Source organism: Carcharodon carcharias, chromosome 6, assembly GCF_017639515.1.
Source record: "Carcharodon carcharias isolate sCarCar2 chromosome 6, sCarCar2.pri, whole genome shotgun sequence".
NCBI classification, from domain to species: domain Eukaryota; kingdom Metazoa; phylum Chordata; class Chondrichthyes; order Lamniformes; family Lamnidae; genus Carcharodon; species Carcharodon carcharias.
In genome coordinates, this window is record NC_054472.1 from 51351405 (window position 1) to 51373060 (window position 21656).

A 21656-nucleotide genomic window follows, 5' to 3' on the forward strand; every position below is an offset into this window, starting at 1 on the left:
ATATTCAACAGCGTGCTGACCTCAGATGATATTGGTAGTCACTGAGTACTTTGTGGGTAATCTATGAGAGAATGTATCAATCATGGTGTTTCAACTACCTTAGTCACTGCACTAGTGTTGATCAGCATGGAATCAGGTACAGAACCCTGAGGTGGAGGTTGCACGACTGCTTGTTCCCTGAGGAAATTCCAACAGATCTGAACAATCTTATTCTAGCATTATTATGTATCCTTGAAGTGCCTGATTCAAACTTGGAGCAATCTTATCAGTACTTCTCACTGGATGGGATTTAGGACAATTTTGGAACAGTACATCAGCACTGGTTAAAGTTGACAATGAGTTCTCTGGATCGACTCAGGACATGAAAACAAGGAAGCGCATGCTGGAAGCTGACACCTTTTTAAAAAAAACTTTCCAAGTCAATCATACAGAGACTTTGGACACCAAGGTTTTAGCTTCCACAAATTTTGTGGAAGGGAATAATACAAAAGCACAAATTAACGTAAATTAAAGTGACAAAATCATAGAGGAAAAGCAACAGAGGCAAACGTTGAAAATGATACTAAGACATATAGCAAGGATAGAGAAAGTTTCCGACTATTGTGGGCTCTGTTTAGCCCAGGTTCTTAAAATTGACAGCTCCTCAGTTATGTCCTCTCATTGTATGGCAGTATATTCAGTTGTATGTGGAGATTGAATGGATGAGAAGAATGCGATTTACTTTAAAAACATTGGTAAATAAAAATTACCAACCTGTGTGCACCCTCTCAAAAACATGGCCTTCAGACCACTACATCCTCCCACTAGAGCCTCTATCCCATCCTTCGTCACCTGGTCACACCAGGAAATGTTTAAATGCTCAAGGTTTCGATTACCCTCACTGAAAGGCAAAAAAAATGCAGTTCAGTAAAGGTATAATTTAATTCAAATTTAAAATCAATAGAAACCTCTAACTTTACCGAATTAGGATATAAGCCATACAAAGATGTGTCTTAAAACACAATTTCTGTTAGTCCATATTGTGAAATTGGCAACAGTTTAAGCAATCAACCCTTTTGAAGACTCTAGAAACATTCCAGCTTTACCAAAATATAAAATACAATATTGTGATATGGCCTGTGTCGTGGTGTGACATAGGAACATAAGAAATAGGAGGCACAGGCCATTTGACCCATCCAGCTTGCTCCGCATACAGGAAGATCATGACAAAAATAGGAATTTTTGCCATTGGTTTTATATGCTACTAAATTGGAGGTTAAATCTGCAAGAAAAGGCATCTTCCAACCATGCCTTAGGGAAATCTCTCATATTTTCAAAGAACCAAAATTGTGTCATCAGTGGATAGCCAAGATTAGCTGCAATACATGGTTTAATTTAATTAATACTTCACCCATTTCTGTCATCTATCAATGAAGTTCATCAAATGGTTACTTTATCACCTCACTCTGACCTAAATGTAATTTTGCTGTTTTGTATTCCTGTTTGGCTGCCAAAATACAGCCCATAGTAGTTTAAATGGGACCTCAACTAGGCTATTTTACATGAACCCACAATGGTGAAATGTAGGTTGTTAAAAAACAATCTGTCTGAAAAGGATGAACACTGAATATACATAATTTGTAGGCCATCATCCCACTGTTTACTAAGGTGTTAATCTGCAGAAATTCTGCTTGTTCAAGTAGGTTTTTTTTGAAGGAATCAAATGTATAAATATCATGAGTGATGGTCATTAATCAATTTCTATTTCATGTACCTTTACAGATGAAGTTGGGTTAATCACAGTATCCTGTGAAGTGTATATTTACAAATCAGAGACTTTCATCAAGAGAAAGAATTAGACTTCTCTCACCAACCAAACGAGGGGGCATATGATGTACATTGCCAACTGTACTGTATGGTAGTTTGCTTAAGTTTGTGCTTCAGCGTCTCATTTTATTTGAAAATAAATTCAAAACAGTAATTCAGCAGTATGATGCAGTAATAATTTCCATCAACCAAACTGACAGAACATGTTGTGGCCTTGGATTGTAATTGAAATTGATTTATGACTGTAAAACCTGATATTTATACACTGGATTCCTTTTTTCTTAAAAAAGCATCTACTTGAACAAGCAGAATTTCACTAGGCTAAATCTTATTGGTAGTGGGATGATGAATTGTGTTCATATTTTTCAGCTCGCCTGATTTTGAAGTATTGATGAAAAGTTATCAACCTGAAACATTAACTTTGTTTCTCTGCCCACAGATGCTGCCAGACCTGTTGAGTTTTTCCAGCATTTTCTGTATTTGACCGAATTTGCCATGGTCTTTCTATATAGTTTACAGTAAACTATTCACTATGATCAAATTTACTTGTTAGACTGGGGCTCTGTTAATTAAGTGTGCCAGGGAATAAACAATATGGGTCTGTGAAAGGTAACTTGCTAAGTTGGAAAAGGTTCAAACTGCAAAAGAGGGCACAGGCTACGGAATAGTTAATTTCTTCAAGTATGCTAACTGGGACAAAATTTCCCACATCATTCATTCCCCAAAACCAATGAATTTTACTATGTAAAATAGTACATTTTCATAATCAGAATATCATTGTCAATATTGAAAAACTTTTAAAATGATGTGATAGAATTGAGAGTGGGGATGAGTATCCTCAATTCTAGTGATAAGTGGTAAGGACAAATGCACACAGTATTGAGACTTGGACTGACAAAATGTCAAAATGAAAACTTAAAATAAGCTCTGTGCCAAGCTATTATACCTATGCTCTTCTGAAAATCACAAGCAGCATTTCTATGGCAATCCTTGTGTGCAGAGACATACAAGGGCTATTACAAAGCAAGAGCAAAGAGTAAATAAGCAAGAAGGACTTGGGTAAAAACGCAACTGAATAGATGGGCCCTAGATGATTTTGAAGAGAGGGAAAAGTTTAGGGAGTTTATTAAAAAACAGATGAGGGCGTGTCTGAGGTTAGGAGCACAGTGACTGAAGGAGCTGGCACCATTGATGCAATGGATGACAAGGAGCGGGAAGCCAATGTTGGAAGTGTAGAGGAGATTTTTCAGATTAGGGAGTGAGAACAGGGAAGGATTTGAAGGGAAAGATCTTAAAGTCAGTTCTCATGGGCCTAGGCAGACAGTAGAATTTGGCAAGGATGAGGAAATTATGACATTTTTCCAAGAGTTTTATCTTGTGAACAATGTCAAAGAAGGAGGAGGATAAATTCAAACTCTGAAGTACTTACCCGTGAATTAGGGTTTTGGCAGCATTCAAGGTGTACAAAGGGATCGGAGGGATATCAAATACATTTATGAGGTCACTATACAAATGAGGCCAGAGCAATTCTCCCTCTCCCAGATTTTTTAGGACAGACGAAATTTGAAGACAGATTAGAAGCAATTTCATTTACAATTCTTAAGTATTAAATCACTCCCTGTTTATAGCAATCTCTACAAAAATTCAATTTAGGATCACAAGGAATTTACATCACATTTATTAACTTAGATAAGGGATAAAAAGCCACTTTTCCAAATGTAATGACACAAGGATAGGTGGCCTTATTAACCACGTAGATGAAAGGGAAACATTGAGAGATATCTGATCCAACTTGTCGACGCTGGTGTTAAAGTTAAAATGGGCTGCCTCCCCCACCCCACTTCAACAAAGGCTCTCAGCATATCCTTCGACTCCTCATGCATTTATCTAGCTTTCCCTTAAAATCATCTATGCCAGGTCATCTTAAACATTCTATGTCACACTAGATTCCATATTCTATTCTCCAAATAAAAATGCCTCTCCTGGATTCCCTGTTGGATTAATTAGTAACCATCTTAAATATAAGGTCCTTAGTCATGGACACCCCACAAGTTGTTGGAAACATACTAGAGTCAATAATTAAGGATATGTTGACTGAACAGCTTCAAAATTTTCAGGTGATCAGTCAGCCAGCGTGGACTGGTGAAGGATAGGTGATGCCTGAAAAACCCAATTGAATATTTTTGAAGTAGCGGACAGGAAAATGTTTATCAACGTTATGGACTTTCAGAAGGCATTTGATCAAGTGGCCCAAAAGAGATGGTTAGCTAAAGATTCACAAAAGCACAACATTTTGTGGACAGTGTCAAGAGACCTCATGTTGACTTAAGCAGCACCAACAACATAAGTGGATTTGGAGGACTAGCTAAAGAAATACAAATATTTTAGAAACATAGGAATAGGAATATAGGAGCAGAATAGACCATTCAGCCCATCGGGCCTGCTCTGCCATTCAATATGATCATAGCTGATCATCCACTTCAGTGCCTTTTTCCCCACACTATCCCCATATCCCTTCATGTCACTGGTATTTAGAAATCTGCCAAGCTCAATGACTGAGCTTCCACAGCCCTCTGGGGTACAGAATTCCAAAGATTCATAACGCTCGGAGTAAATAAATTTCTCCTTGTCACGATTCTAAGTGGCTTCCCCCTTATTTTGAAATTGTGTCCCCTGGTTCTAGGCTCCCCAACCAGGGGTAACATCTTACCTGTATCTACCCTTTCTATCCCTTTTAAGTATTTTGTAGGTTTCAATGAAATCACCTCATTTTTGAAACACTGGAAAACGCAGGCCCAGTTTCCCCAATCTATCTTCACAGGACAGTCCCGCCATCGTGGGAACAAGTCTGGTGAACCTTTGTTACACTCCCTCTACGGCAATAATTGCCTTCCTAAGGAAAGGGAACCAAAGCTGCACACGATACTCCAGGTGCAGTCTAACCAAGCTTCTATACAATTGAAGCAAGACTTTGCTGCTCAAATCCTCTTGCGATAAAGGCTAACATACCATTAGCTTTCTTAATCGCTTACTGGACCTGCATGTCAGCTTTCACTGACTTATTGATGAGGACACCCAGGTTCCTTTACACACCTAGAGTTTCTAATCTCTTAACATTTAAAATATACTCTGCACATCTGCTCCTCCTACTAAAATGGGTAGCCTCACATTTTTGCACATATTTCATCTGCCATGTTCTTGCCCACTCACTAAGTCGGTCCAAATCTATTTGAAGCCACTTTGCATCATCTTCACAACACACATTCCCACCTAGTTTCGTGCCATCCATGAATTGGAAATATTACATTCAGTCCTCACATCCAAATCATTGATATATATTGTGAACAGCTGCGGCCCAAGTACTAATTCTTGCGGTACCTCACGAGTCACAGCCTGCTAACACAAAAATAACTCACTTATTCATACTCTTTCATATGGTTTCTGCCTATTAACCAATCCTTAATCCATGCCAGTATATTATCTCCTATCCCATGTGCTTTCATTTTGCTAACCAACTTCCTGTGGGGACTTCATCACAAGTCTTCTGAAAATCCAAATACACTGCGTCCACCGACTCCCCTTTATCAACTCTATTAGTAACATCCTCAAAAAAACTCCCAACAAGTTCACCAAACACGATTTCCCATTCATAAATCTATGTTGACTATGCCCAGTCAGATGCAAGTGTCCATTTATCACATCCTTTAGAATAGATTCTAGCATTTTCCCTACTACTAATGTAAGACTAACAGGTCTGTAGTTCCCTGTTTTCTCTCTCCCTTGTTAAATGACATTTGCTACCTTGCAATCTGCAGGAACTGTTCCAGGATCCACAGAATTTTGGAGGATGATTACCAATGCATCACTATCTCCACAGCTCCCTCTTTCAACATCCTGGGATGTAGATCATCAGGTCCCAGTGACTTATCAACCTTCTCTAATACAACCTTCTTACTAATACTAATTTCCTTCAATTCCTCATTCTCTCTAGTCCCTTGGATCTTTAATTCTGGGAGATTTCTTGTGTCTTCCTCCATGATGACAGACACAAACTAAGCATTTAGTTTCTGTGCCATTTCTCTATCCCGCCCATTATAAATTCTCCTGACTCTACCTGTAATGGGCCCACATTTGTCTTAGCCAAACATTTCCTTTTTAAGTATCTACAGAACCTTTTACAGTATGTTTTTATGTTTTTTGCTAGTTTACATTCATATTCTATTCTCCCTTTCTTTATTAGTTTCTTGGTCCTCCTTCGCTGTATTCTAAAATGCTCCCAATCCTCAGGTTTACTACTATTTCTGGCAACTTTATAGACCTTTTCTTTTCATCTCATACAATCCTCAACTTCATTAGCCATGGCTGACTGATCTTTCTTTTTGGATTTTTGTACCTTGAAGGAATGTATAGTTGCTGTAAACAATGTCATAATTCCTTAAGGACTAATCATTACCGATGTACTGTCATACCTTTTAATGCATCTTCCCAATCCACCTCGGCCAATTTGCCCCTCATACCTTCATATTTTCCTTTGTTCAAATTTAACACCCTGGCTTCAGATTGCAGATTGAACTACCTCACCTTCAAACATAATGGAAAATTGTATCCTATAATGGTCACTCATCCCTTAAGATTCTTTTAAAACATGATTAATTAGCCCTTTCTCATTACAAAATACTAGATCTAAAATAGCCTGTTCTCTAGTTAGTTCCTCAACACACTGCTGTAGAAATCCATCCCGAACATGCTCCAGAAACTCATTCTCCACAATATTAGTGTTCATTAGGTTTACCCAGTCTATATGCAGATTGAAGTCATCCATGATTACTGTGTTACCCATGCTACATGCTTCTCCAATTCTGATTAAAACAATGCCCCACACTATCATGACTGATAGAACTGGTTCAGAAGCCATCAAACAATGTGTGCTGTCCCTTGCTGTTTTTAGCTGCACCCAAACAGGTTCCACATTTTGTTCTTCTGATCTGAAATCCTCTTTTATTAATATACCAATCCCATCCCAACACTGCCTCCTTTGCCGTTTTGCCTGTCCTTCCTAAATGTCAAATATCCTTGAATATTCAGTTCCCAGTCTTGGTCATCCTGTAGCCATGTTTCCGTAATGGCAATCAGATCATACCGACTTACCTCTGTTTGTGCCTTCAAATCAACTATCTTGTTGCAAATGCTGTGTGCATTCAGGTCGTACACCCTTGATTTAGTCTTTTTGTCATTATTCCACATATGACGCCTAGCTGATGCTCGCCTTTGTTTCGTCTTTGCTTCTACTTCCTGTTCCTGGCTTTACTTCCTTCCAATTTGAGCTACCTCTCAGGTTCCCGCCCCCCTGACAAGCTAGTTTAAACCTTCCTCTTAAGCACTAGCATATCCTGAGAGATATTAATCCCGATCCTGTTAAAGTGTAACCCGTCCATCTTGTACAGGTCTCAATGCCTCAGAAATCTGATGCCCTCCCTCCTACACCAATTCTCCAACCACGCGTTCAAATCAATCAATCTTCCTATTCCTATGCTTGCTAACATGTGGCACTGGGAGTAATTTTGACATTATTGCTTGAGGATCTGCTTTTTAATTTCCTTCCTGGCTCCCTAAAATCTGCTTTCAGGACTTCATCCTTTTTTTCTACCTGTCATTGGGACCAAAGTGGGCCGCTACCTCCCCCAGAAGGCCCTGCAGCCGCTCCATGACACCCTTGATCCAAGCACCAGGGAAGCAACATACCATCCAGGAGTCATGTTTACTGCTGCGACAATGCCCGTCTGATCCCCTGACTATTGAATTACCCCATCACTATTGCTCTTCACTCTTTTCCCTTCCCTCCTGTGCAGCTGAGCTAATCATGGTGCTACGGACTTTGTCGTGGCTTCACTCCCCTGAGGAACCACTGCCCTCACCAGTATGCAAAATGGAAAACTGATTAGCAAGTAAGATGGAGTCAGAGAACTCCTGCACCATCTGCCTGGTTCTCTTCGACTCATTGCCTCTCTGCCCGTACACTTCTAACCTGCAGTGTGACCACCTCCCTAAACTATCCACATAGTTCTCAGTCTTGCAGATGCACAACAATGACTCCAGCTGGCGCTCAAGTTCAGAAACTTGGAACTCAAGCTTCCACAGCCAGTGACACTTCCTGCAGGTGTATTTATTTAGGACACATGGTGTGTCCATGACTTCCCACATGCCATAGGATGTACATTCCACTAAGCTGAGCTGACCTGCTATATACTAATTGTAATCAATAGTTTTTAAAATTAGTGTAAGTAGAATAATTACCAGTTACTCGCCAATCAGCTTCTTCCCCTGTACCGAAGTAAGAGCCAGCTATTGGAGGCTGAAAAATGTAGAAAAAGAAAGGAGCATCTCCTTCCCATCTTCACTGAACTCACTCACCAAACTCCCACTTTATACTCGGTGCACTTGAAGCAGCCACTCAATGCAGATGAAACCAGCACTGAGGAAGGTGTGTTTATATACTCTCTCAAAAACAACCGATTCAAGCTTCTGAAAGCCAGTCTAAGCTAGCTGCAGCTGCTCTCAGACCTTGTATACCCATTTTAAGGCTGAAATAAAAAAACTTAACTTCTCTTAACTTAAGGAGTTATTTTTAGTTAATTGCTAAATTAAAGCACAAAGACAAAAAACTAGATTTTAGATAGGAATTAATCCTCGAGTGTTGTGGGAACTGCACTCAACCAGCCAAGTGGAGAGTATTCCATCACACTCCTGACTTGTGCTTTGTAGATGGTGAACAGGCCTTGGGGAGTCAGGAGGTGAGTTACTTGTCGCAGGATTCCTAGCCTCTGACCTGCTCTTGTAGCCACAGTATTTATATGGCTAGTCCAGTTCAGTTTCTGGTCAATGGTAATCCCCAGGGTGTTGATAATGGAGGATTCAGTGATGGTGATGCTTTTGAATGTCAAAGGACAATGGTAGATTTTCTCTTGTTGAAGAAGATGGTCATTGCCTGGCACTTGTATGGCATGTATGTTACTTGCCTCTTGTCAGCCCAAGCCCGGATATTGTTCAGGTCTTGCTACATTTGGACTGCTTTGTGAATGGCAAACGTTGAATTTTTTTAAATTTGCACATTCATGTGGGCATTGCTGGCTAGGCCAGCATTTGTTGCCTATTCCTAATTGCCCTTATTCAAGGGGCATTTAAGAGTCAACCATATTGCTGTGGGTCTGGGGTGACATGTGGGCCAGACGTGGTGAGAGGGGCAGATGAATCAGATGGGTTTTTATGACAATCAGCAATGGTTTATTGCCAGACTTTTATCGAATTCAAATTTCACCATCTGCCATGGTGGTATTCGAACCCAGGTCCCCAGAGCATTACCCTGGATTACCAGTCCAGTGACAACACCACTATGCCACCGCCTCCCTCTTAATCAGTGAACATCCCCAGTTCTGACCTTAGGATGGAAAGAAGGTCATTGGCGAATCAGCTGAAGATAGTTGGGCCAAGGACACTACCCTGAGGAACTCCTGCAGTGATGTCCTGAAACTGAGATGATTGACCTCCAACAGCCACAACCATCATCCTTTGTGCTAGGTATGACTCCAACCAGCAGAGACTTCCCCACCTCCCCGTCCCCCCCAATTCCCATCGATTTCAGTTTTGCTAGGGCTCCTTGATGCCACACTTTGTCAAATGCTTCCTTGACGTCAAGGGCAGTCACTTGCAGCTCCCTTCTAGAGTTCAGCTCTTTCGTCCATGTTTGAACCAAGCCTGTAACGAGGTCAGAACTTGAGTGATCCTGGCAGAACCCAAACAGAGCTTCAGTGAGCAGGAGATTGCTAAGCAAGTGTCACTTGTTAGCACTGTTGTTGACCCCTTGCATCACTTTACTAATGGAGATCAGACTGATGCAGTAGTAATTGGTTGGGTTGAATGTGTCCTTTTGTGTACAGGACATACCTGGCAATTTCCACATTGCCAGGTAGATGCCTGTGTCGTAGCTGTACTGGAACAGCTTGGCTAGGAGGTGCAGCAAGCTCTGAAGCACAAGTCTTCCCTACTATTGCCAGAATATTGTCAGGGCTCATAGCGTTTGCAGCATCCAGTGCCTTCAGCCTTTTCTTGATATCATGTGGAGTGAATTGAATTGGCTGAAGACTGGCATCTGATGCTGAGGACCTCCAGAGGAGGCTGAAGATGTTGAAAGTGATTCTGCCTCATCTTTGGCACTGATGTGCTGGACTCCTCCATCATTGAGGATGGGGATATTTGTGGAGCCTCCTTCTCCAGCGAGTTGTTTAACTGTCCACCACCATTCGTGACTGAATGTGGCAGGACTGCAGAGCTTGTTTGTGGAATCACTTAGCCATGTAGGCTCAAGTTACAGAACCTTATCTTTTAACAGCCTTCTGCATTCGACACAGTTCAACAACTTCAGATCATTATTTCTGCCCCCATTTTTCCCCTCTTTCTTTTGTGATGAAAGTACAATATTTTTCTTCATATTTTTCTGGTTAATTGTGAGGTAGGTTTATGGGGTTAAGTATAGTTGGGTTTCTCTGGATGATTTAATTACATTTGGAATAAAGTAGAGCACAAGCTTGAAATCATCAAAAGGAACTAAGTGCTTGACATGCTAATGAGTAAACATGGATGCTGGCTTAGCATGGAAGCATGAAAGGAATTTGCATTTTTAGTTAAATGAAGATATTTGGATTTCAAAGGATCTTAGTCTGTTTACAACTAGTCAGATAAGCAAAGCTAAAACATCTGTTTATTTTTCCCAAAGATTTCCGACAATATATTGGCAACATGAAAGTTGCTACATTATGAGGAACATGCTGTTTCAAAGACATATAGAACAATAAAATGTACTTATTAAGAGAGAAACATACTTAAAGGAGGATGAAAGGCAGTTTGTCAGAAGGCCATGTAAGATATAACAGGAGTGTGTGAAATAGCCTTAAATGAAGCCTCCAGCATTTATGCATTTGTCTGCTATATAACAAAACTGAAGTTGGGAAAAAGCCATTTGGAATTCCTCTGTCAAATGGTATGGTGTTAACTTGCTGCTTCTGTTTTAAATCTAAAATCTACTCTGGACTGTTGCCTTAAAGGCAGTGTAACTGGGAGTCAGGTTAATTAGGAATTTTAGGAGTTATTATAGTAGTAATTGTAGTCTTATGTACATTTTTGAAATCTTTTATATTTTATTAATAAATACTTTAAATTAAATTTTGAAATCTCTAAAGGTCTTGGTGGATTTATTACCTCTGAATTCATGCGCACATCTTGTGAAAAATACAAATTGCAAAACCATTGTGATAGCATGACCAAGTTTCCTTTGTGGATTTGGCCTGCCTGGCACATATCTGTTACATCATAACACTGCTTATTTTGGTTTCTTACTCTGCTTTTTTCTCTTGCAGATTGCAGGTGTTCACTATTCCACTGTTCACACTTCCTCTGGACATCTTTTGTTTCTTTATTTGTCCCATTATCACTTCTTTTGGCCACGCACCATGAAATCTTTTGTCATTTAATCTCTCCTTCTTTCCACCCGATCACAGGCCTTTCCTTTTGTTCTTTATCCTGCCCTCCCCCATCCACTTGTTTAATATCTATTATATCTCTAATTTTTCCCAGTTCTAAATAAGAGTAATTAACCTGAAATTTTAACTTGGTTTCTCTCTTCACAGATGTTGCCAGACTTGCTGAGCATTTCCTGTTTCTATTTCCTTAGCCAGGCTTTTATTGCCACCTGACTCAACTGTTCCAATACTCTCCTGGCCTACCCTCATCTTCCACCTTCTGTAAAGTTCAGCTCATGCAAAACTTAGCTGTCTGAATCCTAACTTTCATTAAATACTGTTCACCTATCACCCTTGTGCTTTTTTCTACATTTCTCATGCGGCATCATCTCTTGCCCTTGCATAGTTACCTCAGATGACTAATGTTACGCTCTTTACCCTCTCATTCTTTGTTCATGTTTCCCCTCAACATCATGATGTGCTGGAATGGGGTCAAATTACCATCTATCAAACTGCTACCTCTACCCAATCCATAATCACAATCTGCACATTTACTCACCTCCCCTGCAACTCACTTGAGCCAAATGCAATAATATGCAGCCTCACTGTCCTGGTCAAGTGGAGCAGATTTTCAAACCCTTATCTTAACCACTACTTCAAAAAGCAATTCATGCCTATTTTACTTTCAAGTCTCTTTCTCCAATACTCTTTGTTGATTTTGCCAGCTTCCATCCTGCAATACACCCAAATTTAGCTTCCTATATTTGTTTACGCCAATCTCCACCTGTTCACTGCTCCCCTCTATGCATGGAATTCAAAATCTTTGTGCTCCTTTACAGATCTTCCAGGTCTCACCCCAACTCTGCAGTCTCTTTCAGCCCTACATCCTAATCAATGTCTTTCGGTCATTCAACTCTGACTTGAGTGGCCAAAAGAAGTGATAATGGGACAAATAAAGAAACAAAAGATGTCCAGAGGAAGTGTGAACAGTGGAATAGTGAACACCTGCAATCTGCAAGAGAAAAAAGCAGAGTAAGAAACCTTTCTATTCTCCAAACCCCCTCCCACCACTGTCAATGGCGAAGCTTTCAGCCATCTCTACCTTACATTATGGAGTTCTCTCTTGCTTTTCTGCATTGGCATCATTCTCCCGACCTTTGTCAGAGTCCTCAGAAACCACACTTTTGGCCATGACTTCTAACCCTAATCAGTACACATTCAGCCTCTTGGGATGCTGATACAATAAAGGTTGCAAAAGAAATCAAGTTAATAGTTGTTCACTTGACCAGCTTTATTATTCCTAAACCATATAATTCCAAAACTGAACACTAGATGACAGCATACACAGCAGTTTCATTCAGCCTCACTTCAGCTACTTTTCATTTTAAATGATTTTCAGTTATGGCACGTGAAATCTATTTCCATGCACTTTTAATGTTGGAATTTTTAAATTCATTCTCAGGATATGGGCTTCACTGTCTGGGCCAGCATTTATTGCCCATCCCCAATTGTCCTTGAGAAGGTAGTGAGCTGCCTTCTTGAACCGCTGTACACCCACATTGCTGTTCAGGGTGGGGGGGGGGGTGGTTCCAGGATTCTGATCCAGCAGCAGCGTTATATTTCCAAGTCAGGATGGTGTGCAGCTTTGAGAGGATCTTTTAGGGAGTGACGTTCCTATGCATCTGCTGCCTTTGTCCTTCTAGATGGTAGCGGCTGTAGAAGGGGCTGCCTAAGTGACCCCTTTGGTGAGTTGCTGCAGTGCATCTTGTAAATGGTACACACAACTGCCACTGTTTGTCAGTGCTGGAGGGAATGAATGCTCGTGGATTGGGTGCCAATCAAGCGAGCCGCTTTGTCCTGGATGGTGTCGAGCTTAGAGAGTTGTTGGAGCTACACTCAACCAGGCAAGTGGAGAGTATTTCATCACACTCCTGACTTGTGCTTTGTAGATGCTGGACAGGTTTTGGGGAGTCAGGAGTTGAGTTACTTGCCATAGCATTCCTTGCCTCTGACCTGCTCTTGTCATCACAGTATTTATATGGCTAGTCCAGTTCAATTTCTGGTCAATGGCAAACCCCAGGATGTTGATGGTGGGGAATGCAGTGATGGCAAAGCCACTGAATGTTAAGGAGTGATGGTTAGATTCTGTCTTGTTGGAGATGGTCATTGCCTGGCACTTGTGGCACGAATATTACTTGTCACTTGTCAGCCCATGCCTAGATATTGTCCAGGTGTTGGTGCATTTGGATATGGACTGCTTCAGTATTTGAGGAGTCATGAATGGTGCTGAATATTGGGCAATCATCAGCGAATATCCCCACTTCTGACTTTATGATGGAAAGGAAGTCATTGATGAAGCAGCTGAAGATGGTTGAGCCTCAGGCACAACCCTGAGCAACTCCTGCAGTGATGTCCTGGAACTGAGACGATTGACCTCCAACAACCACAACAAAAGAGATTCCCTCTTCCTCTTTGCCACCCAGCCGCCGCCACCACCACCACCCCCGCACCCCACCGCCCCCCCCACCCCACCCCCACCTCCCCCCACCCCCAATCATTTCCAGTGACTCCAGCTTTACTAGGGCTCCTTGATGCCACACTCAGTCAAATCCTGCCTTGATGTCAAAGGCAGTCACTCCCACCTCACCTCTGGAGTTCAGCTCTTTTGTCCATGTTATAACTATAATGAGATCAGGAGATAAGTGATCCTGGTGGAATCCAAACCAAGCATCAGTGAGCAGGTTATTTCTAAGCAAGAACCACTTGAAAGCACTGTTGATTATCCCTTCCATCATTTTACTAATGATTGAGATCAGACTGATGGAGTGGTAATTGGCCACATTAGATTTGTCCTGTTTTTTGTGGACAGGACATGCTTGGGCAATTTTCCATATTATCAGGTAGATTTCCAGGTGGATACGTTAAACATTCATATTGGACTTGCATTATATTCTTCCAATGGCAACCTGCTTTGTTTTAGTTAGCTCAGTACCAATAATAATCCCACTGTAATTTCAAGTCTTTGAAAGTTATCCTAGAGATGTGTTATATAGAATACTGGCCTCCAGCAGCTACTATGTTGCATTTGTGAAGGACACAAGCTACTTCATGGAGAGACAGTCTACAGGGCTCTGAGACAGTGGCTAAAATAAGCCCAAATTGAAACTGGAGAGGTCATGTGATCCAGCTCATCAGTGAAATATACTGGATTTGAACTGAGAGACTCTGCCACAGGGATAAAAGGGGCAGCAACCTTACTCCACCCCCTCCAACTCTTCTGAAACTTCTCAAAGCTGAAATGTTTGTGGTTTGAAAACCAGAAGATCTCATTGTTGCGAGCCAAGAGTTCTTAAAGGAAGAATCCAAATCAACACCACTGTTTCCAAAAGAAAAGAGAATCAACAGCCCTGACCGCAGAGTGACTGCTCCTGAGAGGAACCCATGTATCAGCAGCTACTATGGAAAGTGGCCCTTCAGCTGTAAACAGGCACCTGGACAAGCAGTGAATATTTTTTCCCTATCTTTTTGTGCATACTTGTGTGTGTTTTTTTTTAAAAAGCTATTAATTTCTGCATATTTTCTGAACTGAGTTAGTTTTATTGCTAAAACTACTTGTTAACTTATGAACCTGGCTGATTTCATGCACTGAGCTTTATTTAATTGGCAATGTCATCTCCCTTTTAAATTCAAACTATTATAAACCATCTCAGGAGTGGACAAAGTGAGGAGTCAGTTCACCCCTCCTAACTTGGTTGTAACAATGTAGCCTTTTGGACCTCTATAAAAATCACCACCTCAATTCTTAACAGCTGAGAATGTTCCATCACTGTTAAAACATGAAAGATATTAATATTTGGCACACATTTGTACCATTGATCAAAAGTATTCTTCCTGTCTTAAAGATCAGTATCTACAAAAGGAAAACAGGGCAAGTCATACACACAGAAATGTCTGCATATGATAAAAAAAGCCTTGCTTATGGAAGAATTTCATTGAAAAATAAAAATTTGAGCAGCTCAGTTATGAGTGAAACAGCTCACCAATTCATCATAAGTACACAAAGCCAAGGGTTAGGATGATTAAAAAAAAAGCAAAAAAAACTGCGGATGCTGGAAATCCAAAACAAAAATAAAAATACCTGGAAAAATTCAGGTCTGGCAGCATCCGCAGAGACAAACACAGTTAACGTTTCGAGTCCGTATGACTCTTCAACAGAACTAAGGAAACTTAGTTCTGTTAAGAGTCATCCTGACTCAAAACGTTAATTCGGTTAGGATGAGACTGAAGACAATGCCAATCCTAAATACATATTACTTGATCAGCTTTTGCTTCAGTTTTCATGTGGGCTTCATGGAGTGCTTATTCTCCAACTGAATTTCCCGAAGGCAAGCAGGGGATTGCAATACACCATCTCTACTTTGAGTAAAGTGAGTCATATATTTTGGAACAGCAATGGTAACAGCATGAATTCAGTCACCAAATGCAAAGTTTATACTACTTATGGAAATTTTTTAACTGGACATTTTCCTAAACGCTCAATGTTATTTCCCACTGTTAAAATGTAAAAGACCCTTGCAGGGAAGCATTAACCACAAAACTGCTAGGCCACCAAATAAAGAGAAATTAATCCACCCACAACAAGTCAATCACAGAATCACAATGCAGAAGAGGCTCTTTGGCCCATCGAGTCTGCACCGACACGTGAGAAACACCTGACCTACCTACCTAATCCCATTTACCAGCACTTGGCTCATAGCTTTGAATGTTATGACGTGCCAAATGCTCATCCAGGTACTTTTTAAAGGATATGAGGCAACCCACCTCTACCACCCTCCCAGGCAGTGCATTCCAGGCCGTCACCACCTTCTGGGTAAAAATGTTTTTCCTCACACCCCACTAAACCTCCTGCCCCTCACCTTGAACTTATGCCCCCTTGTGACTGACCCTTCAACTAAGGGGAACAGCTGCTCCCTATCCACTCTGTCCATGCCCCTCAATCTTGTACAACTCGATCCGGTCGCCCCTCAGTCTTCTCTGCTCCAACGAAAACAACCCAAGTCTACCCAAACTCTCTTCATAAAACTTAAACGTTTCATCCCAGGCAACATCCTGGTGAATCTCCTCTGCAACTCTTCCAGTGCAATCACATCCTTCCTATAATGTGGCGACCAGAACTGCACACAGTACTCCAGCTGTGGCCTCACTAAGGTTCTATACAACTCCAACGTGACCTCCCTAATTTTGTAATCTTTGCCTCGATTGATAAAGGCAAGTGTCCCATATGCCTTTTTCACCACCCCACTAACATGCCCCTCTGCCTTCAGAGATCTATGGACACACACACAAAGGTCCCTTTGTTCCTCAGAACTTCCTAGTGCCATGCTGTTCATTGAATACTTCCTTGTCAAATTACTTTTTCCAAAGTGTATCACCTCATGTTTTTCAGGGTTATATTCCATCTGTCACTTATCTGCCCATTTGACCATCCCATCTAGATCTTCCTGTAGCCCAAGACACTCAACCTCACTGTTAACCATCCGGCCAATCTTTGTGTCATCCGCAAACTTACTAATCCTACCCCCCACATAGTCATCTATGTTGTTTATATAAATGACAAATAACAGGGGACTGAGTACCGATCCCTGTGATACACCACTGGACACTGGCTTCCAGTCACTGCAGCATCCTTCTGTCATCACCCTCTGCCTCCTACAACTAAGCCAATTTTGAATCCACCTTATCAAATTACCCTGTATCCCATGTGCCTTTGCCTTCTTAATAAGTCTCCCATGTGGGACCTTGTCCACGGCTTTGCTAAAATCCATATAAACTACAGCAACTGCACTACCCTCATCTACACACCTGGTCACCTCCTCAAAAAATTCAATCAAGAAAACGCACACCAGATTTGGCCGGCCAATAATCTGAAACTGTAGAAGATTGACATATGAAGAACAAAGAACTGTCAATTAAATACTTAAGATGACAGAATACTATAGAATTATGGAACCCACCGTTGGGCTGATATAACGGAATTAGGGAAACTTGAACAAAAATTGCCTTTTAACATAGAGGACAAGTTATAGGTTGGCACAATAAGACAAGAGGTCAAATTAGGAAACCTGTCAACCAATACTGAAGGTGGTTTAATAGCAGACTTGTAAGAATGGCAGCTGCAGCCAATTCATAAGGCTTTTCTTCTGAAAGGATTTTAGCTCAAAATTCAAGGACAACAACTTTGTGATCCTTATACTGCACTGTAATTAAAAGGCCGGGTAAACTCCGGAAGTAGCAGGTTTTGAGAGATAAACTGTCTGTGAATGCACCGATGTTGCTGGTATCCTACCTAGAAATTTATGAGGGGGGTAAAACAATTAGAGAGATGACAGCTGTTTTATTATACATACATAAAAAAGAAAAAAGTAACCATTCATGAATCAATTACATTTCAAACTTCCTTTAATGGATGGCATTTGACATCTTAACAGTAGAAGTCATAACAATTAAACCAGGAGTGGGTTTAATTGCATAACAAGAGTTATGGAAATATGCCATTCTGACTGGGTTCATAAAATCATTAAAATGTGATGCATCGGGATCTTGTAAGTTTTAAAAACTTACAGGCTTACACAGAAACACGAAATTTAGAACATGGAAACAGGGCCACTGAGCTCAACTAGTCCATATCAGCATTTTTGCTCCAAGTGAGCGAATAGTTCTACTCATTTAAAATGCTTACATCAGTAAAATTGACCATGCAATAGTTGGATTGTCATTTTAAAGCACAATTACTTCATTGTCTTTTAAAGAAGAAAACATGTTGTCCTTATCTAGTCTGGCCTTAGTGTGGGATTGGAATCACACACTAAGGTGGTTGAGCACTATTGTTCTCTGAAGTGACTCAGCAAGCTACTCAGTTGAAATCACAAACAGGACAACAAATGTCTGCCTTGCCAGAGACACCAGCAACTACAGAAATATATAATTTGTTCAATCACAGCTCCTATATCTCTTCACTACCTTTTCGTTCATCCACTTATCCATTCAAGACAGTTTTTCCCTCACCCTATGGGTGAATGACCCAGCTACAACTGTGTAAAATGTTTCTGTTGCTCCTTGTACTAAATCTAAGTTTAGATTTGTATCTATGACCTCTTATTCAAGACATCTCAACTAATGAGTCCAGTATAACTTCCTCAGAACTGAAGAGCCAGAAATGTGATGGGCTTTATGCTGTTGAAAAAGGGTGAGGGTAGGGTGAAGCAAAAAGGGAAGGTCAGGGATAGGTTAGAGGACAGGAAGATTAAATTACAAAGATTTCACGGAACAAAAGGCAGAGTGAATGGTAATGATAGTAAAAGAACAAAGCAATGGTCCATTCCCACTCTCTTTGACTTTTGTTCCATGTGTCACGGACAGGAGGGGGCAGTTTAAGTTAAAAAGCCCTGATTTCTCCTCACCATCCGTAAAAAGGTGTTTTTGATTTCCCCTTTCTAAGTGATGATGTATTTTCCCCCAACCTTTCAGTTTTTGGAGTGATACAATCCTCAATTAATAACCCTACAGCTAAGTCGAGATAGGATAAAATCAGAGGGTTAGTTATTTCTAAAACGCAGGAAAGGGGTTTGCACATAGACCCCGTACATTCACAATAAAAGGGAAAGACAGGCGTACAAGGCAAAGACAACAGACAAAATAAGAATTATTGTTTCACGAGTTCAGAGTCTAGAATCAAAAGTCCGATGGTCTATTCCTTCAGAGGAAACTGATGTGGAGTATTCCACTTTTCCAGTAGTGCTGACTTCCACGACGGGACAAGCATACAGATGAATCAGTCTTGCAGCAGGCACTGGCACTGAAGTTTAGACGTTCCAGTAGAAATAGTGTAGATGAGGGCCTGGGCCAAGCAATTTAAAACCTGAACAGAACTCTGGTTCCATGGCTGCTTTGTTAATGGAAGACTGCCTGGATTCAGCTCAAGATAATATTGTGGGGGGGGTCATGTGATATAGTTCCCATTTTTTCCCTTTGGTTTGGACAAAGGGTGTATATTCCTGGTCTGGATTCTTCAGATGGTTAATGTTGCATCCATTAATGAGTTTCAGCAGCTTCAGGACCCCTTTGTCTTCACAAACTTATCTCCTCCATTGGTCAGAGCTCTGCCTTAGAAATTTAAAGGGCCTTTGTACATTTCCTTGGAATTGGATTTCTGCAGTCACAGGAGGCATTAGCACCTCTTTAGAGATAATGGGATCTTTGCTGTTTTCTGAAGGCTAGAAATTCCTTTTGTGTGAGTTATAGCTAGTCAGCCTTCAGCCCCACCCTCTAATCTTTCCCTGACCTTTCCTTTTTGCTCCACCTGGACCTCCAACCCACTTTTCAACAGCATAAAACCCATCACGTTTCTTCTTCTCTTCGTTCTGGAGTGGAGTCATATTGACTTCGAAATATTAACTCTTTTTCTCTCTGCATATGCTGCCAGGCACTGTTTTTATTTCAGATCTCCAGCATCTGCAGTATTTTGTTATCTCAACTATTGGATTTACAATTTGAAGAGACCCATTAGGAACTATATTTATACACAGCATTTCATCAGACTGATTTACTAGCAAATATGAGCTTCAGTCCTAGTTACGTGGACTTCTATGCAGGCTGTGGCATTCTATTATAAAAATGCTTATAGAATATTAACATATCCCATTGTCTTCCTCACAGTTAAGTTAAATGCTTTCTAAAAGTAAGACAACCTAATGCATTGTCCTGCTACTAAAATGCAGTGGTGCAAAGTCTAACTTGCTGGTACAGGAACACTGATTGAGGTGGGAATTTAATTGAGCATCAAGCTGTAGATTATAACTCTAGCTTTCTTGTATGCCTGATTGGCAAGATGAATCAGCAATTAGGCAATGGCTCAGATTTTGTTTGGAGTAAGAGGGGTGAACAGTACTGTTATAATCAAGTAAATCAGGCATCAGCTTTCAGAGTACGGACATACACAACTAAATTCAAAAATCCAGAAGTGGCATTCTAAGTTACCCTGCTCCTCTGCAAGCTACATTACAATGATGCCTCACTAATAGGCTTAGTGTTGAAATCAAAGAGCATGAAGTTTCAGAACTTACCCACAAGTTACCCATTACACACCGTGAAGACCTTTAACCCGGAAGCAGTACAGTAAGGAAAATTGTCATTTCTTCAAAGAGCGTCTAGAAATTTATTATTTAAAAAAAAAGATTTGGATGCTGTGTAGCCAAAGTCATAGAAGCTGCATCAGAGGAAGAACAGAGAATGCACCTTTACTAGGAGCTGTCTATGTAATACAGTTAAAAGGGACAGAAAGCTGAAGATAGGGTTTGAGCAAGGATTGTGAATTGGATAATTCCACTGCTGTGCTTCAGCTTTGCCAGAGCCGACTAGATCGTTTAACCAAATTTATTAAACTAGTCAGCTAAAGAAGTGTCTGGGGAAGCTGTGCCATCAAGATCGTCATGAACCTAGCAAAGAAGGTTCTCTAGGAGTGTGCCATTTGGGTGATGATCATCTTCAGGAAACTCAGAAGGATTGGAGCTACTGTTGCAGGTGACTTGAGGACCAAATCAAAAGTGAGGGATCCAGGGTACCAGGGGCCGAGTTGGAAAGACAGATTGCACATTTGTGCTGCGGGTGATGCAATTGCTTGTAATCTCCTGAGATAGTTTTTGCTATAGTTCACTCCAACTGTAATTTGCCTGTTAATTCATACTTAATTAACATTGAATCTGATTAGTGTTAAATTTGCAAAAAGTGAGACCTTGTTAGTAATTTCTTTATTTGGGGTTCATTTGGCAAATTTAGTTATTTTGTCTTACGATTCCCCCATAGGGATCATAACAACACACCAGAAAAAGTTAGGACAGTACATGCAGGAACAAGCACATTTTTTTTTTCTAAATGGCGTGATAAGTCAGTTACTCCCCAAACAACCTCACTAGCCCTGAAAAGTTAATTTTACAATTATACAGTCTCATTTCCTTCAAAATTTAATTCGTGTTAGAGAATTGAAATTTTTTTTCACATTTATCCAATCTGTCACTTAAAACACACTCTCTCTCTCTCTTTCTTTCTATCCATCTTTCTTCTGTTTTCTGTACATGATTTAAATTAATACTTCTTGGTTTTGACTGTGGAGCTGAATTATCCCAAACCACTGGTGACAAGCTGGGAGATGCAAAGGATGGCAACATGGCGGGTTGAGGCATTGGGAAGGGGTGCCCATCTTGGGCCACTGGCAACATGTTATAGTAGCAGGGGGTGTTAGCAGATTGGCTGCCCAGTGGACAGCAAATTAAGTATTCAATA

At 40.7% G+C, this 21656-nt stretch overlaps 1 protein-coding gene across 2 annotated transcripts in view; it reads right to left on the minus strand.

Annotated features, from left to right (window-relative positions):
• fbxl2 (F-box and leucine-rich repeat protein 2) overlaps window positions 1–21656 on the minus strand; it is a 221297-nt gene that overhangs the window by 85781 nt on the left and 113860 nt on the right. For both annotated transcript variants that reach the window (XM_041190237.1, XM_041190238.1), the window contains one exon: window positions 754–880. In XM_041190237.1, coding sequence (XP_041046171.1) covers window positions 754–880 — 127 coding nt within the window. The remainder of the gene's footprint in view (window positions 1–753; window positions 881–21656) is intronic.